Source organism: Typha latifolia, chromosome 2 (genome assembly GCF_019914945.1).
Source record: "Typha latifolia isolate L0001 chromosome 2, TyphaL0001v2, whole genome shotgun sequence".
Classification (NCBI taxonomy): Eukaryota; Viridiplantae; Streptophyta; class Magnoliopsida; order Poales; family Typhaceae; genus Typha; species Typha latifolia.
The window spans coordinates 18,316,467-18,336,220 of record NC_133087.1 but is presented as its reverse complement, the minus strand read 5'-3'; the positions used below and the strand labels follow the sequence as shown (position 1 = coordinate 18,336,220).

At 39.3% G+C, this 19,754-nt stretch overlaps 3 protein-coding genes across 3 annotated transcripts; 2 read left to right on the top strand and 1 right to left on the bottom strand.

Annotated features, from left to right (window-relative positions):
- The first annotated feature begins 1,270 nt into the window (after positions 1–1,270).
- LOC140781652 (nuclear poly(A) polymerase 3) lies at positions 1,271–9,315 on the top strand. The gene is made up of 10 exons (XM_073127733.1): positions 1,271–2,994; positions 3,074–3,151; positions 3,317–3,424; positions 4,007–4,069; positions 4,153–4,314; positions 5,125–5,238; positions 5,341–5,403; positions 5,514–5,813; positions 6,654–6,818; positions 8,569–9,315. The coding sequence occupies exons 1-10, from the start codon at positions 2,716–2,718 to the stop codon at positions 8,932–8,934; spliced, it is 1,698 nt and encodes a 565-aa protein (XP_072983834.1). The 5' UTR covers positions 1,271–2,715; the 3' UTR covers positions 8,935–9,315.
- A 228-nt stretch (positions 9,316–9,543) lies between these two features.
- LOC140781653 (probable glycerol-3-phosphate acyltransferase 3) lies at positions 9,544–12,355 on the bottom strand. The gene is made up of 2 exons (XM_073127734.1): positions 11,506–12,355; positions 9,544–10,634 (listed from the first exon to the last, which is right to left on the bottom strand). Exons 1-2 carry the CDS (start codon positions 12,199–12,201, stop codon positions 9,732–9,734), a joined length of 1,599 nt encoding a protein of 532 aa, XP_072983835.1. The 5' UTR covers positions 12,202–12,355; the 3' UTR covers positions 9,544–9,731.
- A 3,323-nt stretch (positions 12,356–15,678) lies between these two features.
- Positions 15,679–19,742, top strand: LOC140782182 (AP2-like ethylene-responsive transcription factor AIL7). The gene is made up of 8 exons (XM_073128630.1): positions 15,679–16,215; positions 16,325–16,407; positions 17,623–17,631; positions 17,723–17,811; positions 18,313–18,386; positions 18,460–18,510; positions 18,592–18,668; positions 19,120–19,742. The coding sequence occupies exons 1-8, from the start codon at positions 15,809–15,811 to the stop codon at positions 19,527–19,529; spliced, it is 1,200 nt and encodes a 399-aa protein (XP_072984731.1). The 5' UTR covers positions 15,679–15,808; the 3' UTR covers positions 19,530–19,742.
- The last annotated feature ends 12 nt before the right edge of the window (positions 19,743–19,754 follow it).

Sequence of the window (19,754 nt, the reverse complement as noted above, 5' to 3'; positions counted from 1 at the left end):
GTGTACCGCAAGTCGAGTCGAACTCGTGCTTGAATCCAATCCCACTGCGTACATCTACTTAGAGCCTAAGGGTGCATTTGTTTAAGGACTCTAAAGGAGTGATTCGATTAGTTATTCTGTGGGCTCCATAATTTTATATTTAATAAGAAATTTAATATGTGAGATTAAAGTTTCAGATTGGATGCTATATCCGTAAAAGAGGGATATGAAACTTATTACTATATTATTTTTATATAAAAAATAATAAAGTTAGATAAATAACAAAATTAATCATCTTAGTTACTTAAATTTTATTTTTTTAAAACTATTAGTATTTTACATTTTTATATATGTTTAAAGCATCGCTATATTAAAAAACTTTACATTTTTATTTTTTATTATTATTAAACAATTTTATATAACTTATTCATGATTTTAATTTTAATTATTTTGAATTGAACGTGATTAATTTAATAATATAATTTACGTTTAAGATAATTAATAATAGTTTAAAATAGTAATTGATGTTCCTATTTTTTATTGAGAATAATAATATAATTTTGTTTAGTTATTTCAAATAGTCTTGTATAAACTAAATAGAAAATTAAAATTGTAGTATGGGATTAGTCTAGGGATGACTTGTCCCTTTTTATCTAATCCTGCAACTAATGCACCCTAATAGCCTTAATTAGCATTCATAAGATCAAATATAGGAGTACAAGAAAAGAGTTTATTGTTTTTCTAAAGAGAAAAATGAGTATTAGAACCAATGCCCAGGAGGTCCAGGAGAGTTCTAAAGAGCACGTCAGGCCCAAGAAAGAACCAAGTCCGGCCTTAAGTCTCCCACAAATTGCAAGTCCACAACACTTTTTTTAATTATGGTGTGGTGTGAACCTAAACAAAGATAGGCCCATTCAAAAGTTTGAACACGTTAATTACCCATCAATGCAAACTCGGGAAGACAAAGAATTGAGATAGAAAGGCTCTCATCCCCTAATAAGTCTTCGTATTAAAGTTTATAAACATCGTAGGGGGTGCGAGATCTATCCTCTTAAGTTTCACTTTGGGTGCTTGGAACTAGACTCCTTCCACATATTCAACTTGGGAAGAGCTATAAGCCTATGAGAAGCAGCCATATGATATAGCACGTGCAGAGTGATGGGAAGTTCCTGGCCAGCTAGAAAAATATCATCATGCTGACAACGAAGCTGGGCCCTTAATTAGCCTTCCGGTATCACAATCCAACAAGAAACTTCGACATCAATCCCCATTTCTCCGCTTTATAAGACACCATGAAGCACCCAAAAAATAAAAGTAGAAACTTTAAAGACTTCTATAGAGAGAGAGAGAGAGAGAGAGAGAGAGAGAGATGAGGAGCTGGTTGCTTATGCCGGCCTCTCTCTTCCGGTGGCCGGAAATCGGCTTCTCCGACATATCAAGGTCTATATTTCGACGCCTGGAATTCGATTTCTCTAGCCTCGCTCCGGCCGGTTGGCAGAGCGCGGTGTTCCGGTGGCCGGACCTGGACTTCTCGGTGGTGGACAGTGTCATCTGGACCTTTGTAACTGCTGTAGAATCTATAGTCCTGGTTGCTATGTTATGCTTCTTCTTTATCTGCTGTGGTTGCACCTTTTGAGCAGCCCCTTTCCTTCTGGATGTGATCAGAGTGAGTCTTTTATTAACTTCTCTTCTATATTGAGATTGTTTAGGCGAATCACACAAGCACAAATATCTCAGGATACTTGCTCTGGCAGTGGAACAAATTAGATATTATGTCTCTGTTACTTGAGCCAACTAGAATTAATTATACAATTCACATGTTTATAATTTTAGAGCACCATCAATAATTAATACAGCCCAAATTATTTTGATTTATCCGTTTCGCTGTTGTTATACATCACCATTCACCAAGCAATCACTTTCTTCGTTATTGGCCACTTGGCAGACCCTCAGTGGCCGATAAAGATTAACTTCCCAATCAATTCCTGCACTGATCTTGTAGAGGCAAATGGATCATTCTATGACGACTCGAGACTTCCAACCAACTACCTTATAATTAAAAAACAAGAACCCCACACGTAAGAAAAGATAAAAGGCTAAAGTACTGTCATGGTGATAGAAAGTAAAACTTGTGGATTCTCACGCAAAACTTGGTGATAGAAAGTAGAACAAAGTCCAAGTGGAAACTTCATGCTGAAGCTTAGCTTAGTTAAACGAGATGTTGTTGTTTATGGCCTCGTATTACCATTAATACCAATAGTAACACCAAAGACCAAGTCAAGTCCAGTCCAGTCAATACTAGCAGATCAAATAGAGGTAACGGATTTTTAAGTTAAGCTAAGATAAAGGATAATTGATGTAATTAAATTTGGTGGTTAAACTGAAATTTTGAAAAGATATGGTGTAACACGTAAATAAAGCCTAAACTTTGGGCCTGGGCCTGGGCCTGGCCCTGGCCCATCTTCTAAGCTTATCGACACTATTTTAAGAACATTCTCGATTCCGCCACAAGAGGATGGATCATTCGTTTCTCACCAATTCAAAATCGGGGGCGTTTTCGTAATTCCATTCAATCCGATAAATAGAACCCCACCGTCCCCCCCCCCAGTCTCCTTCCCTTTCCAGTTCTCTCACAGCACAAGGCCCACGCAGTCACGCAGACCCCAACCGAGCGAGCCGAGATCGTAGCCGGCGGTTACCTTCCGATCGGCGTGTACCGACCGTCCGCTCCCGTGTATGGCATATGCGTACGCAAACCAGAGCAGTATCGTCGTTCCTGCAGCACACCTGATCGAGCCCGGAAACCTTATCCTCACCCCTCCTCCTCCGCTCCCTCCGCCGCTGTTAGGTTACTTTCCGGTTACCCTCACCGCCATACCAAACCATTGCTATCGGAGTCCGCTCTTGGTTCCTGCGAATCCGCCGGTGATCGTACATCGTCCCGTAGTCTTGGGCCGTCCTAGTCTCGAATTCCTCATCCAGATGGATGAGCGGAGGACTCAATCCCTTCTCCAGGTGATCTCCAAGATCGGACCTCCACGTTTTTCCATTTATTTGGTTTGGTTTTGTTTCTCACGATTTGGATTCCTTGTAGTTTATCTCAAGTGAGGGTCTTGAGCCGTCTCAGGAAGAGGTAGTCAAGCGGAAAGAAGTGATCAATCAGCTCAAGCAGGTATTGGATTCTTGATTTGGGATAGATTTTTTTTTTTATTCTTTTATCTGTTGAAGTATAGTGGGAAGGAATTAGAACGTTACGGAGATAATGAGGATTGGTTTATGACTAGTAGTGATAATCTTTTGAGGGCAAAGATGATTATAATTATGTATGAACGTGCAGATAGTTTTGCAATGGATACGAAAGGTAGCCTGGCAGCGTCGGCTTCCTAAAGAAATCATTGCTGGCACAAGCGCGACTATTTTGACTTATGGTTCATATGGTCTTGGAGTAAGTGATAAGATTGTAGGATGATGTTTTAATACTGTAAATTATGTTTTGCATCTGCAGTATATGTTATCTTAGTTGAATGAGAAATTAGAGGTTTCTTGCTAATTTGGCAGATTTTGAAATTTATAACTTGGTGCATCAGTCCTTGCAAGTCACAACTTTTAGGAAAATGGAAATTTGGTGCTGCCAATTTGTTCTGGTCCCATGAGGCATCAACTGATTTTGTAAATAAGAATATCATGATCCTTTACACAATGATGAAGCTCGAGATATGGTTCAGTTCGAAAGAACACCCTGATGAAAATAATTCAAAAAATCATTCTTACCAAGTCCACAACCGGCTTTCAATTACCTGTCAGCATATTGTTTTGCTGACATCATAGGAAATAGAAAATGCTCATCACAAAACCTGCTATTATCTATACACTGGGGCACTTGTTTAAAACAATCATTTCTGTTCTTATCATCTTATTGATTATTAAGTTGGTCTGATCTATGTTCCCTTTTGTAGGACATCAATATTTCACACCTTTTTCCTTTTTGTTTTCTGTGAATAATGTGGTAAAGATTTTTCTTGATCAGGTTCATGGACCTGAATCTGATATTGATGCGCTATGTCTTGGCCCATATTTTGCATCACTGGAAGTGAGTTTCAGCTATTGTCCATTTTCTACCCAAGTTTATTTCTTTGTTATCACTTGATAATATAAAACCGTGTTAACCCGTAGGAGGATTTTTTCGTAGTTCTGCGAAATATACTTCATAGCAGGCCAGAAGTATCAGAAATCCATTGTGTCAAGAGTGCTAAAGTTCCTTTGATGCGCTTCAAGTTTAATGGAATTTCAGTTGATTTTCCATATGTTCAAGTTCAAGTTATATCTGTTTCTGATGTAAGTATCATTAATTTTGAAAGTCATTGTGTACTTATTGATATTACTGTCAAGTTAAGCATCTCACTCAACATTTCATTGCTATATTTCTTCCTCTTCAATTGGTCAACTACTTATGTGGGGATCATGATTCCATTATGACAAATGCTGGGTATGCCATGTTAACTATTTTTGTCTGAAGTCGGTGGACTGAAATTGAATACCATAACTATTGCTGTTTATGATTGTGAGGCCTTGGACTTCTTGCATGATGCGTAGGATGCAGAGTTTAGAATTTTCTCCTAGATTTAAGTGGTATGGACCTATGAGTTAACTATCCAAGACCTGATTTGCATACTTGGCGAGATATTTGTGCAACATCAATTTGTTGCTTTTGGTAGTACCATTTATCAATTCCATACAAACTGCTTTCTTCTAAGAAACTTTGGGAGCATAATAGTTATTTTAAATTATTCATTTGGGTGTGATTAAATTTATATTTTTATATTAGCAAGGTTATCTCTTTGATAAATTAATTCCAGTAGTAAATTGTTATAGATTGTCAGTGTATACAATATATATATATTTCTCTTCATTATTCATTACATACTTTGGTGTAACATGAATAATGGATCTTCCATGAATGTAGCGTGCATAAATTGATTTTGATAAATGAACAGAAAACATAAGTTTGTCTATCCATGTACTCCCAATTGTTGGCAAATTTACTTAGTAGTGTATTTCATCAGAAAGTCTGTGTATTAGATTGCACAATATAAGACCTTCTTTTGAGTTCTGAGTTCCTCACTAGGGTTGGCATTCCAATTGCAGAACATAAATATTTTTGACCCCTTTTTACCGGGAAAAGTTGAAGAGTCTGGCTGGAGAAGTCTATCCGGAGTACGAGCCAACCAACAAATTCTTCGACTAGTGCCAAATGTGAAGGTACAGAAGCTACCACATCTTTATTCATCCTTCCCTGTTCTATACTAGTTATTACTTATTAGCACTAAGCCACTAATGTTCCCTTTTTTAATTGAACTACAGAATTTCCATTCTATGTTGCGCTGTATAAAACTATGGGCAAAAAGGCGCGGAATCTATTCCCATGTGTGTGACTGTTGATTTTATTTGTTCTGGATCTTTATGTTCTTAATGCTTTTGTATGTACACCTTTATATTATTGTGACTAATATATTTGGATATTCGTGTGTTTGCAGTTGCTTGGCTTCTTTGGAGGGATTCATTTGGCAATCCTTGCAGCTTATGTTTGTCAAAGACATCCTAATGCCAGTTGTAATTCTTTATTGACCCTTTTCTTTGAGAACTTCTCACATTGGCCTTGGCCCAGACCAGTGATTTTGCAAGATCAATCTATTAATTTTAGGCGTCCTGATGACCGAGCTCTTATGCCCATTATGATGCCTTGTAGTCCATTTGAATACTGCAACTCTAATATTACAAGAAGCACATTCAGAAAAATTAAGGCTGAATTTCAGCGTGGATATGCTTTGACCAGGGTATTCTTATTTTCTTCATTTGAGGAGTAATATTATTACTGATGAAAATGCCTTTTGTTTTTGTCTTGTATAATATAACTTTGGTGGCATAATGCTATAAATGAAGCTTTTACTTAGTATACTTAATGCAGTATATCTTGAGTTTCAAACTGTGGTTGTACAGATTCACCGACTGTAGACTCATCATCACCCTGTCTTGATCAATCAGAACTTTCTTGGAAGCTATTTCTTTCTTATTTCATTTGAAAGCTGTTAATCAATTTATATTGAATTCATGAGTCAAGAATTATGTAATGATTAATCAATTTACATTCCTAAAGCTGCTTTCCAATTTCCTGATTATTCTGTTTCGGGTAAATATGATGATGACCTATGACTCATTGATTTTCTTTGATATGAGGCATTACTATAGTTCTCCATGTCTGAAAACAACTTTAACTGCACTTTCAACAATTGCTGTGTGTCCCATCTTGTATCTGATCTGCATGTCTTACAACTTCACATTTCTTTATATAGAATGTCAAGATAACCCAGCCAGTAATTTACTGAATTTGTAGGCTTTAATTTTGATGCTCAGCCCATTGTATTATGAATTAATGGTCGTTTATGCAATGCATCCTTTATTTTCTCATGAAAAAAATTGCATTGGCATATCCTTCAAGTAAGCAAGTCAAGTAGTTCTAAGATGCCCTGTTTCTATAATTATAAACTTCTCTATTATGTTAACTCCACCCTATGTCAGAAGGCTTTTGTGCAGTTGTGCTGACATCTGGCTTATAAAGTGGACTGATTTATACTTTGGAAACATAAAATCCAGTTTGTCTGTTTTCTGTATTGTAGGATATTGGGAGGCTGGATTTTGAGTGGAGTTGTTTGTTTGAAGCATTTCCCTATGGCGCAAAGTATGCACATTTTGTCCGGATACTCCTTGCTGCTCCTAATGTTGATGAATTACGAGACTGGGTGGGATGGGTGAAATCACGCTTCCGCAGTCTTCTTCTCAAGGTTCTCTTCTTTTCTCTTTTTTGGGTGGGGGCTTTGATAATGTTCTTTCCTAAGTTTGTATTTTGTACTGTAAATTTTGCGAATCTATTTTATCTGTTGCTCTCTAATTAAACTATAAAAGTATGTAGGATGGCAGATGAGGAGTAATTTAATTAATGTAGCCTGGAATAAGGATTATACTGGTCTAGGGAAAGATAAGGAAACAGAGCAAATAGGCAACCTTTTGTCCCCTTTCTTGCCTCAAAAGTTCCTTCTTGGGTTTTAGCCCAGTAGAATAGACTAGGATAATGGGAGGAGGAAAGACAAGAAGAAGAAGAAGAAGAAGAGAGTAGACCATGGAATCTGCCACAACATTAGAAGGTCAAGGTGGAAAGAACAAGAATATGTGGAATGGGTCACTAACAAAAAAAAAATTCTCGGAATCAAAATTGCATGTCTTCAGAGTTCCTTTCAGCCCTAGGTAAAGAGATACACACCACTAAATCACCAAGTCAATGGATTTAAACCTTTCCTACTTGATTATACTACTGCTAAATGCAGAGACTTCTGACAATAAGCTAGTCAAAATTAGGACTCTGAAAATCGATCAAATATCAGCTTTACGATTAGTACTTAATATCAAAATTTACTAAGATTCAACACTCTGAAATTTAGGAGTTTAAAATTGATTAAGATTTTTCAAAAGATACCCAATCAAAACTGTGATATCCAAAAAAATGGTGAGGAATTGCCTCATCTCACACCCAATACAACCAACCAACTGAAGTCAAAAGAAAGCAAGCAAAGTATTAGTCATCCATGTTGATGATCTCTTTCTTCCTCTCATAAACCTGGATCTTTGCTGGCTTTTGCACATCCACCCCTTTCAAGTCTGCCCAACAAATAAACAAATTGTTAAAGTTATGGACAAGCTCAGTAGAATACTTAGGATTTAATTTTTGGAAAGTCATGTTATTTCTCTCAAGTTAGATAGACAAGAAACAGGCAGCCATCGAGACCCTCCAAGAGGTCTTACCATTTTTCTCAACCCTTCTGCACTTCACCATAGTCCAGGTATCGATAATGTTTTTCAGTTTAGTGAATCGGCCCCAGATAACTACAGCTTTTCCAACACTTCTTCAACATATTTATACTTCAAAAACAAAAGTTTAGCTGTCTTATCTTTATTACAGAAATTATCGATCAAGCTAACATTACTATCTGATTTTTCTTAGCAAAATTATCTCTGGTTAGAACTCTATTATTGCACACTAACCACAAGAAAGCCTTTATTTTGAGAGGGATACCCATCTTCCATAGGCAAGGAATTAGTCTACGTACTCTGCCTCTATTATTGAGAAACTTGTACAAAGAGTTGACTGAAATTTGATTCTGTCTGTCACATTCGTAACAGGGTAAATTTTTCACAAGCTGCAATAACTTATAGTTCACAAAAGCTATTAAAAGGATCATTGACATAATTGTGGCTTAATATTTATTGTAAATTAGTCTACACTCTACATACATTACATATATGCCTTTCCTGGAAAAGTTTTAATGTAATTGTCCAGTTTCTTTAATTGATGACAGACAGCTTGTCCTTTTTCTGTACATTGATAGTTAACTGTGTTGAACATGACATGTCTATCCTGAAGTCATTTTTGTTAATGTCGACAGTTGCATTATCATTATGCATTACTTATTCTTATTTTTCTCACACAACTTCACAAGCTATCTTTCAAACTCTGAAGCTTTTGCAATTCCTCTCCAGCTAGAGATCGTTGAGGGACATTGTGATCCAAATCCTACTGAATATGTGGATCACAATATCACCGAGCCTAATGTGGTGTTCTATTGGGGATTGTTGACTGAAGGAAGCACCTTTTTGGACATCAATTCTGTCAAAGAGGACTTCATGCGAAGTGTCATTAATGATGTCTATGGTGAGGATAGAAGTGCACGCTGCAAACTGGAGCTTTCTGTCATAGAGTCATCACAGCTTCCAAAAAGTATGTTGGTCGAATCAGGGGTTAAAGGATGCAAAGCTTGCTGGAGGATATTGGATAACAATCAGCTGGGAACACCAGTCTACTCACAGTATGTGCCGCACTATTTTGTGGGTTATGTGGCAAGTTGAAGAGAATTGCAGAATGCTGTTGGATAAGTGCTTGCGTAGTTCAGTCTCTTGTTGCTTGAAAAGATTATTCTTGATCCGCTTCATTTTAGCTTCATGTGGAGTGGTGTGGTGTGGTATTTCAGCTTTTGGGCATCTTCATGTTGTCTGGGATGGACAATCCTGAGAATTCACTCACTTGGAACCAGCAGCAGAGATTCTGTCTCTGTTTATTGTAAACTCTCTGCCAGTTTTGGGTTGGGGAAGGGGAGAGGCAGACGTCATTAAAGAGTTAAATACATTTTTTTTCTGCCTGTATAGTGAAATTGAAATTGTACTGTTATCTAATGTTAACATTCATGCATTTGTTTTTAGAAAAGCTACAATGAATATTACCCTTGTGAATTAGTTATTACTTATGGAAAATGAGATCAATCTAATTCCACTTTGCTGATGATATCTGCCCATCTTCTTTATGTGTTCATCAGCCTAACTTGTTGCTAACTCTGCAGCTAGTTCTGTGAAGCTGCTCACCTTGTCATTCATGGTACATGATTTCTCTACCCTAGCTGGATGTTTATGGTGCCCTTCTTTTACTTGCACTAAGTCAGATCAAGGATGGAAACAACCAAATTTCTGGAACAAATTCAATGCATTTATTCAAACAATATATTATGTCGCACAACACCTCCAAAGAAAAATACAAGCTATGTACATAGCCAATGAAGAAAATAAAACAAGGTATGGTTTGCTGAACTATAGCAAAAAATCATGCTGCGATGATTTTTTTAGATAATATTGACTGTGTTTATACTTGTGTATCAATGCCTCTTAGACTTGGTCTTCACAACTCCTTCATTGCCGGCTAGCATCAGGTACTTGTCTTTTCTGGTGAGGGTGGTGGGCTCAAACCCGAGGGCTCTACCAATCTCACTTTGGACATGGTTTGCCACTTCATAGTTGCTGCAACTCTTGCCATTGATGGAACTTGTTGGTATCTTCTCCAGGAACTGGACATCGTATTGTGGGCAGGGGTTCATGAGGAAGTAAAAGGGATCCAAGAACTTTAAGCCACTGGTCGATGTGCCGTAGAACATGTTGACCCTGGTGACCAGTGCCACTGGAATGATCTCATCAGTTAATTCTGCAAACAGCGGGCTGAATCTAAGAAGGTATGGCTCCCTACAGGTGGTTCCCTCAGGGCAAACTACAAGGTCTCCTTGTCTGAGTAATTTCTCCATCCTTCTCCTATCCTCCTCTTTGTTTCTCGTCAGTCTCACCGTTCTGATTGGCGACAGGACCTCGGAGATGCGGCTGACGCTGTACGTAACCGCCGTCACATGCTTGTTGAGTGCCGCAGAGATGTAGATTGGATCGAGGAGAGTTCGGTGGTTGCAGACGTAGAGGTGGCTGTGGCTCCGGTTGCTCTGACCGTAAGTGGTAGACGGTCCTGTGGTGGAGTTGGAAGGAAATATGAGCCTGTTTTTCAGTCCAGTGAAGGTGACGATCGGTATAGATATCCTGTAAGGTAAGAGCAGAAAGACCACGGATCTAAAGATAGTGAGGGTAAGGCCAAATGGGAGCCAGATGAACATGCCAAGTGTCGCCAATGGGGTTGGTCTGAAGGCCAATCTGCCATCATGGAACACCAAGGCCTTTCTGTATTCTTCTCTGGGCAACACTTGCCAGTTGCTCTTCTCACTCTCACTCACCAAATGAACTTCCTGTAACAAATTAAGAATACAAGCATATCATATCAGACAATGGAGGATGCAACTCAAACTTTCCAGGGTTTCAGCCCACTGCTGTAGTTTAATTTCCAGGGTGGGTTAACAATGTAAAACACTATCATAGGAAGTTGGAAACGTTTTACTGTGTAGATTCTTATGTCGCTAATCTTTAATGAATAAATGTTCGTTGCTTGCTACGTGGAAGCAGCTGCAGCTAGGTTGTGCCATCATCTGGTAATTTGAGAATTGAAATGCAAACTTAATTTGTTCGTTAGGAACGGCAAATAGTGATGCAGTGCTTCTGATGAGGTGTAGGCTTTCCCTTCTGATATTTAGATAGAGTAATTTGGTTTAAAGTTTTTTACACATATTTCATAACCTACCTTACCTACTTACCCATGTAAGCGTAAAAAAGAGTTTAAAAAATTTGTCCTTTTTGGTCAATTTAATTTATGCGTAGAGATCTATTCAATCTGTTGCAATTTATGCCTGTGAAAAGCATTAGTGGTTCTCGTGTATAATTATGTATGTATATATATATATATATAAAGGAGTACAATTGACTAACTCTTTTATCTATTTTAAGAGCCACCTAAGTGAGCAGTATTTCTTGGCCAACAACCCAAACAATACAAACTGGCAACGACCATGCAAGATTTCAAACCAAAACCATGCATAAAGAAATGAACAATTTGAAATATTCTCAGCTATAATTCATGAAACAAAAATATTTAATACCATATATACGTTTTCCTTCTCTTCTAAAAATTAACATATTCATGCACACGTAGTGTATTGATGTCCTATATATGTATATATTTTGATAACATAAAGAAAAGATTGATATTTCTAATTAACTGATCACCTGGCAAAGAGAGAAGAGGTGATGCTGAGAGGACTTGCTGCAGCTCCCAAATCCCACAACTCCACCACCCAGCTCCTTCTTCTCGTCTTCACCAACCATAGCCTTCAACTCTAAGCTTTCTTCCACCTCCATCTTCTCCTCTAAGAAACCACTGTAATATCCACTTACCACCTTCAACTCTCTCCCCACCACCACTTCCACTCCCAAGTACTCCTTAAGGAATCCTTCCACCATTATCCTCGGTAGCCCACTAAGACAAACCTTCCTCCCACCTCTCTTCAACACTTGGTACCCTTCCAACCCCACATCCTCTAAGAAGAACTTGGGCAGCACTGCCCTCCCTAACCTGAAGTTACTCTCTTTTATCCCAATGAAGCAAACCATCACCATGACTTTTAAAGCTAACTCTTGGCTCAAGCAACATAGAAGAGGATAGAGAAGCAAGAGAAGGAGGCCTCTTAAGAAGCCTCCTGCCTCTAAGGCCACAAGCATAAAGTAAGGGAAGGTGGAGGATGACCTCAGTAGCCCTCCTTCCACGTCCAACACTACGGTCTGGCTGGAGAGCTGGTCCAGTGACGGAGGCCATTTCTGTAAATTTGCATGGCTCGCCGTTGTGTTGCTCCTCCTGTTGCCGAGCCTTCGCCGGAGGAAGCGGTAGAAGGAGAGGAAGGACTTGGAGAAGACCTTTGATGCCATTTGTGTACCTCTTTCTCTGTCTATCTATCTATCTATCTCTGTCTGTCTGTCTATCTCTCTCTAACTGGATATATAGAATATATATGTATAACTCTCAAGACCGACTTGGGTATAACCAGAAGAGAAGGTTCATTTATAGTAGTAGCTAGGTAGGTGGACTGGCCAATGATCTTATTGGAAAATAATATTGTGGTATGAAGCTATTGACTTTGACTTGATCCACTGAACATGGGTCGAACTCGAGCTCAAGCTTTAATAGCGAAGGAGTCGTGATTAAATAGTAAGGTTGGATCAATTCCAGTTTCAAGTTTAGAAGAAATCGCGGAAGTCGACGGCCCACCTCAACCAATTAATCTATGGCCATTGGGCCCTAGCCGACTAATCCACGTGGCTAGAAGTGGGCCAACCACTCGGATATTCTCCGTATTTGTCAGAGGAGCCCAAAAAAAAATTTATAAGAGGAAAAGTTTTCGACTCTAACTCTGGACCCCAGGACTGCACCCATCCGACGTGGTCAAAGTTAGGTGACCAGCCTATACTTGCCTCTTCTTCGAGACACGTTTACGCTTAGTCTCGTGGGCTAAAGAGAGGGGGTTTTGTTTGTTTGGTTGTACGTCTTAGATTAAAGACGATCACGTGTCTTGCACGAAGGGCCACCTCGAATGGGCCCCATCTCAAGTAACAAAAACAATATCTCTACTCTACTTTGTAAATTATTGAAGTAATTTCTGATTATATACACGAGCATATGTACATAACCAGCGCTCTTAATTCTCACGTGCATACTGTTCGTCGTGCAAATATCAACATAAATAAATAAATATATATATATATATATATATCTTATCTTTATTAGTGAGATTTAGAAGGAGGCTTTCGGATTCCTTTGCAATTGGAAAAGCAGCAGATAGTCAATATAGTGAACAACAGCGCACTGCTGTCTCAACATTGTTTTAAATGAAGGTCTAATGCTAATCGTGAATTCTCTGTGTAAGTTCTTGAACAATAGCAGTGTTATCTCAGAATTAGAACTCCAGAAAAAAAAAACTATCTATTCCTACATGTAATTAGAACTCCAGAAAAAAAAATCCATAGATATAACTCAGAATGATCGAAATTAAATTCATAATTTCTGTCGTAAGTTAATATTACTTAACCACTAGGTTACGATGTTAATTATCAATATAAAATGTTACAATCTCAATAGTGATCAATCTTTGTCAATTTCATAAACTCGTACTGTTGTAAACGCTTTATCCCTAAGAAAGATTGACATGGAGGCATCCACTGACTGACTCAATTTTTTATATATGCAGTGAGGATTTAATTCATGACTAAGGTTTCAATCGTTCATAGGAGGAAAAGAGTCGTATATGACGAACACCAAGCTTAGACAAGTACTAAAATTTGTAGATTATCAAGAGTATTAGTACTTACCAATGTCAACTTTGATATCATCAACGTCCTACTGGGTGAAGTTGACAGTATGAATTCAAGTACTAGACTTATTAATTAATCATGTTATTTCTTACGCACTAAAAGGTAATTGTTAGTTAATCGTTAGTCAGCACTTTAAGGTACAACAAACCTCTCCTTCATAACACTACTATTAACAAAGTTGCATGCAAGTTTGATTCAACTTCAATTGAAACCTTTAACTACGACTTGGCTTCTTCCACTTTCCTCAAGCAATGAGAAGATAAAGGCAACCCGTTAGCGTACACTCAGCCATTAAAAAAATTTAACTTATTCTACCTTTCGTGCAAGGCAAGAGCTCTACACTTTAGCTATGACATAATATATATATATATATATATATACACACGCATATCAAGTTTTATACATATAAGATTGCGGATATATACGTACCTTTTAGGTTAGGTTGGTGAACAAATTTATACTTCCATACAACCAAACACAGTTTTCCTTTCTTTGGATAACAAAACGACATTCTTTTTATGCACTTTTTTTTCCCCTCTCGAATTATTATATTCTCGTCTCTTCAAAGTTTTGGAAAATAACTAAGATTAGATTAGCAGCGTGCTATTTCAGGTGACCTAATCTAACTTTACTTCTTTTATTTCAATATATATATAGTTGAGCAAGTTATTGAGCATTCTCTATAGCAGAACGTGAGAGGCACGTGTAGCAATCTGAGGGATGTCATTAATTTTATTGGGCTCGTTTTGGCCCATCTAAGAATCTTAGACACTTGGCCCATTTAACTCACATGGGCTGGGCTCGTTAGAGGTCAGCTTATTTGGGACCCATTGTTAAGTTCAAATGTCATTTTCTTGCATCATCCAAGTGGCAAAAGTGTCAACAAATTGCATGCGTCCAACTTTGCTTAGCCTTAACTTGCCAAAAGCTACGCTGGATTTTAGCGGGGATGTGAATGGTTATTGAAAATAGAACTTCGTCCATGCAAACAAAAACCAATTTATACGGCCAACAGTGCAAAGTGGCTCGTGCCGTGTGATCCACGAAGCATCCGTTTCTCACTCGATCGGGGCCGTCCAACTATTCAGCATTTCTGACACGCGGGATGCTCGTAGGAAGTCGTACAATTTTTTCGTACTCCCATACACCGGCGGGCTGGACTCACCGGCACGTGGCGAATTCATCTGGTCCCCGTCCAGTTGTGTTACGGTCGTGACGGGGGGACAATATCGTGAATAAGTATAACTGGAGACCCCAATGTAACGCAGCTGCGAGTCACTATTGCGCGTAAGCCTGCGGGAATACCGGGACTTCTCGGCTCCGGTTTTGTAGCGGCCGGTCCAGTCCCGGATGTCCATCTCTGAACATCAAACAGGCTACTCTTCCATTCTGTGAGGGTGTAGCGGCACTTGAAATGACAAGCTTACCCTCTAAAAACGGGTTCGATCTTACCACCGCCGTAACGTTAAGCTGGACAGGGGATGAGGACAAAAACCTGAAACAAACGATTTAATTATCAAGGGAGCGGGGCCTGCGGGACTGGTCGCAAGAGGACAAGAGAGAGAACAAAAGGACTCGTGCGGTATCGTCTTTCTAATTAATCCCACCTGTATCCATTCCCCTCCCTTTTAATTCATCCTGATATCTACGGACTAAATGCAACCTCCGTCCATCTAGTATTATAATTTGAACACAATTTTGCGATCCAAAATGGGAGAGTCGGTCAAACAGTCGGATTAATTACACTGGAGGTCAGCTTTTTTGGTTCCCTTTTAGCGTGGCGGATAACATAGAAAGTTAGAGGGCGTTTTCGTCATTACAAGCTTGCTGATGTCGTCCACGTCGACTCCCTGCCCCCACTTTCCCCTGTGATGCTTATTCCCAGCTTTGGGTATAAAAGGAGGCCACTCCAGTCCCTATCTGCGGGCTTTACTCTCTCCTCCTCCTCTTTTCGCCGCCCGAATACCCGCAAAGCTGTTCTAATTACAGCGGCTTCCCTTTGACCACAGCCGAGATAAGAAACTCCGATATCCAGCAAGCATTGAGGTAGGTAATCCCACTTCCCCAATAGTTAAACAATATATACTCGGATACGACCCCCCCGCTCCTTTCCTTGTCCCTTGTCTCGCTATTCCACACCCTCCCGAACCCTAACTCATCCATCTCGATGGCGCCGACCAACAACTGGATCTCCTTCTCGTTCCCCCCCATGGAGATGCTACTGCGCCCTTACGCCTACGATCATATCACACCTCCCCACGACCAGCACTACCAGTTCTTCCCCCAGGCGATGGACGACCTCATGCATGCATCCCCGTCGTTGGATCCGATCCCGGATGCCCCAGCGGATGGACAGAGTTCGCCCTCCCTCACCGCCGCCAACCCTAGCCTTCTTCTCGCCTCCGAGGTGGCAGACAGCTCCGGCTCGGCGACAGCGGGTAAGTCGCCGGATTCCGACGGCGCGATCACCGTCGCGGCGTATCCGCCGCCTATACTGGCCATAGCGGCGCCAGCGAGTAAGGCGGCGGCGGTGGGGTCGTGTAACCGGACCTCGGTTTTCCGGGGGGTGACCAGGTACAGGGCGTACATTAATTGAAGTAATTAGTGCGGTAACCCGTAGTTAATTAACTGAGGTGTGACGTATATTTGGCTACACGTGTGGGGCGTTTGGTGTTTGTGGCAGGCACAGGTGGACGGGCCGATACGAGGCGCACCTGTGGGATAACACGTGCAGGAGGGAGGGCCAGAAGCGGAAGGGCAGGCAAGGTATGCACGTGCGAGTCACAATTTAAATTCAATCCATATCGATTAATTAATTAATTAAAACATCCTTTCTTCCTTCTTTGCATTTTGCATTTAAAGAAGGTATGATTGATGGATGGATGGTATATTTGTGTACTCTTTCGAGTACTCTCTTTCACTCCTCTGAGCTGCCGCCGTTTTAGCACAAGAGGGGGAAAATATAATAGATGGAAATAATTTAAGTAGAATGGATGAGAGACACACCACCAGTCAAATTCTAAACTCCTTTTCCCACGTCTTACATCACGATCGTTCGATATTTTGTTGGATTCTATGGGTTCAAAATTTTAAAGGCTCCTGATGCCTAACAGCTAAGGTTTTCTTTTCTTTCTTTTGGGGCCCCACCTCTTGGCCCGTGGGCCCCAGGGGAACTCGTCAAAAGTCTCTTATCACGATTCACGAAAGCCTGTTTGGCTCAAAGTTCACTGAAGTGAGTGATGGGACGACACATAGAGCTAGCCTCATCTGTAGCAGTTCGATAGCCTTTTTTCTGTAAGCTACTACTTACACCGAGATAGACCCACCAGTATCTTTGACTCCAGTTTTGAGACAACTTTGACTCATTTCATGCTATTTGTCTTCCAATCTTACGTCGACCTACAGAAATGCGCTTCTTGTGTATTTTGCTCTTCTTTCGAATGAGTAGTACCATTTGGTGTAAGTTTTAACAACCAAAGCTATCTTGACAAGCGATTGAATATGTTAAACCAAAGATGGGAAGTCTAATCACAGTTATATATTATGGACTAAGGCTATCACGCATTGTGAGTTGCAGTGTAAGCTTTGCATGGATTTCTTTGCCTGTAAGGTCGAATCCATCTTATAGCAACATAAGGTGGAAAATATCTGGTAGCTTATTGTTACAGACTTCCTTTCCTGTTGTGCCTTGCAACGAAAGAGTAACTGCGAAGTTTTATATGTCAAAGATATTTATAGGAAAGTCTTTATTGTCATATTATCAATTGCTGCATATATTCTGTCGTTTTTTTTTTTTTTTTTTAATTCAGACTAACGATCAATACACCAGATTATGTTTGTATATAAAACCAAATTATTATCTCATTTCGCTGCTAAAATTTGCTTTCTATTTTTCTTGCTGTTTGGCTAATATGAGATCTCATGTTTGCGTTGCATGGGCACATCATCATTTTGATCATGCTGGTTATGTATATTCTTCAGTTTACCTAGGTATGTTGCCTTTTCTCTCGTTTATGTAATTCTATTTTTCAAGTCTATATGTGTAGTAAGATACTAGACTAACTTCGTGAAGACAATACAGGTGGTTATGACAAGGAAGAGAAGGCCGCAAGGGCTTATGATCTTGCAGCTTTAAAATATTGGGGTCCTACTGCTACGACAAACTTTCCGGTAATTACCTTTAATTTTTTAATTAAAGGGGGTTGTTTGGTTTCTTGCATTTCAAGATGCTGTGTAAACTTACGCGGTGTTGTATAATGCCTATTTTCTTCTTTCTAAAAGTTGAGATAATATATTTTGACGTCTATTTAGTATGTAAATAAAGTGAACTACGATTTCCTGCATAGAGTCTAAATTATCACTTGGGATAAAGGTATTTTGTGGCATCTATAAACTAGTATCAGATTTTTATATTGCACTTGCATGTGTAGTTTTTCTTAATATATGAAGTCAAACGGCACTTAAGTTACTTTAGCGTACTTGGTAAGGATAAAAATTAACCTCCTAACATCATAGCGGATACGTGACTGTACTTATCTAAACTTTCACTTGTTTGCATTCCACTTCCCTAGACATACACTCCCAACTGTTCTTGGTTTCTCTACGTCACGGAGTTCTTTTGATTGCTCATTCATTTATTGCAAGTATTTGAAACAATGTGCATTGTTGAAGGTTGAAAATTACATGAAAGAAATCGAAGAAATGGAGGACATGACCAAGCAAGAATACATAGCATCACTTAGAAGGTACAACTAAAAGATTTGTATAACCGGCTGGTTGGATATATTACATGTCCTAATAGGATCTTATTTTTCGCAGAAAAAGCAGTGGATTTTCAAGGGGTGCATCTATTTACAGAGGAGTAACAAGGTAAGAAAAATTGATCAATTTTTCCATAATTTTGAATCCACAATTGTGTAGAAGTAATTGGTATTTGTTTTAATCTGTCAGACATCATCAACATGGGCGGTGGCAAGCAAGGATTGGTCGTGTTGCAGGAAATAAGGATCTTTATCTTGGTACTTTTGGTAAGTTAATCTTCAACCAACAATATCTTATAAATGAAAGACATGCCAATGGTGCGGGAAAGCCTTTATAGATAGAACAGTGGAAGCCCACTATGAGGTTCCAGGAGCACCTCTCTATGTCTACCCACCTTTTTTTTTGCTCTTTCTACAGAATAGGCCAACCTCAAACTTTATCCTCTATTATAATTAGAGTTTGAAGTACGGAATCATCAAAGAATGTGCAGATTAATTCTGGTCTTTAGTAACTTTTTTATTTAGTCAAAACAACATGGAAGCTCAATCATGTATATATGTGCCATGGACCATACTAGTACATGAGTAGGTTCTTAAAATACTTATTTTGTCATTGTGATATTGCACGACATATGGGGTATCTCTCCACCTCATAATAAGATCAGGGGGCTGTAATTCTTGTGCAATATTACCTTGTACTGATCACACTTCTCTTCAGCCACTGAAGAAGAAGCTGCTGAAGCCTATGATGTTGCTGCAATCAAGTTCAGAGGTACCAACGCCGTGACAAACTTCGAGCTTAGCCGATATGATGTCGAAGCTATTGCGAGTACCGACCTACCGATCGGCGCAACAGCAAGAAAGATAAAGCAATCTCTCCAGGAAAGCAACCAGCTCAGTTTTGATGGGTCGCCAATCCAACAGCATCCAAATACTTTTCCTCCGGCTCTCTTTCATAACCTTATCCAACTTCGCAATTCTGGCATCTCACCCTCTCTACCTTACTACAGCTTGGGTGAGACTAATCCAGATGCATGCAGCCAGGGTTTGTATTGGTTCACAGACAGTGATCAACGCAAGAATCAGCTTAACAACAGCTTAGCGATGCAACGGGAGTTTTCCAACTAACAACACCTTCGCTCGCTGATCTATAAATCCTTTTGAACAAGGGAATGCCTTTGTAACTTTATTGCAACTAATCTTTCGTTGGAGAATATGGTGGAGAGGCCATATCGTTTTTTGTGAAACTGATGACAATTTTCTAGTAGTACATAGAAATGCTTCTCAGTTTTGTAAAGATGTCGACTAGAATTTCTAACGGGAAAATTACTATTGCAATCTTACGGTGTATTT

Bases quoted from the DNA above. Each gene is read 5' to 3' on its own strand.
- LOC140781652 (XM_073127733.1), top strand. From the start codon at position 2,716: ATGGCATATGCGTACGCAAACCAGAGCAGTATCGTCGTTCCTGCAGCA. The intron at 5,404-5,513 runs GTGTGTGACTGT...GTGTGTTTGCAG, and splicing joins GGCGCGGAATCTATTCCCAT to TTGCTTGGCTTCTTTGGAGG. The intron at 5,814-6,653 runs GTATTCTTATTT...TCTGTATTGTAG, and splicing joins GTGGATATGCTTTGACCAGG to GATATTGGGAGGCTGGATTT.
- LOC140781653 (XM_073127734.1), bottom strand. From the start codon at position 12,201: ATGGCATCAAAGGTCTTCTCCAAGTCCTTCCTCTCCTTCTACCGCTTC. The intron at 10,635-11,505 runs GTGATCAGTTAA...AATTTGTTACAG, and splicing joins ACCTCTTCTCTCTTTGCCAG to GAAGTTCATTTGGTGAGTGA.
- LOC140782182 (XM_073128630.1), top strand. From the start codon at position 15,809: ATGGCGCCGACCAACAACTGGATCTCCTTCTCGTTCCCCCCCATGGAG. The intron at 18,387-18,459 runs GTACAACTAAAA...TATTTTTCGCAG, and splicing joins TACATAGCATCACTTAGAAG to AAAAAGCAGTGGATTTTCAA. The intron at 18,511-18,591 runs GTAAGAAAAATT...TTAATCTGTCAG, and splicing joins ATTTACAGAGGAGTAACAAG to ACATCATCAACATGGGCGGT.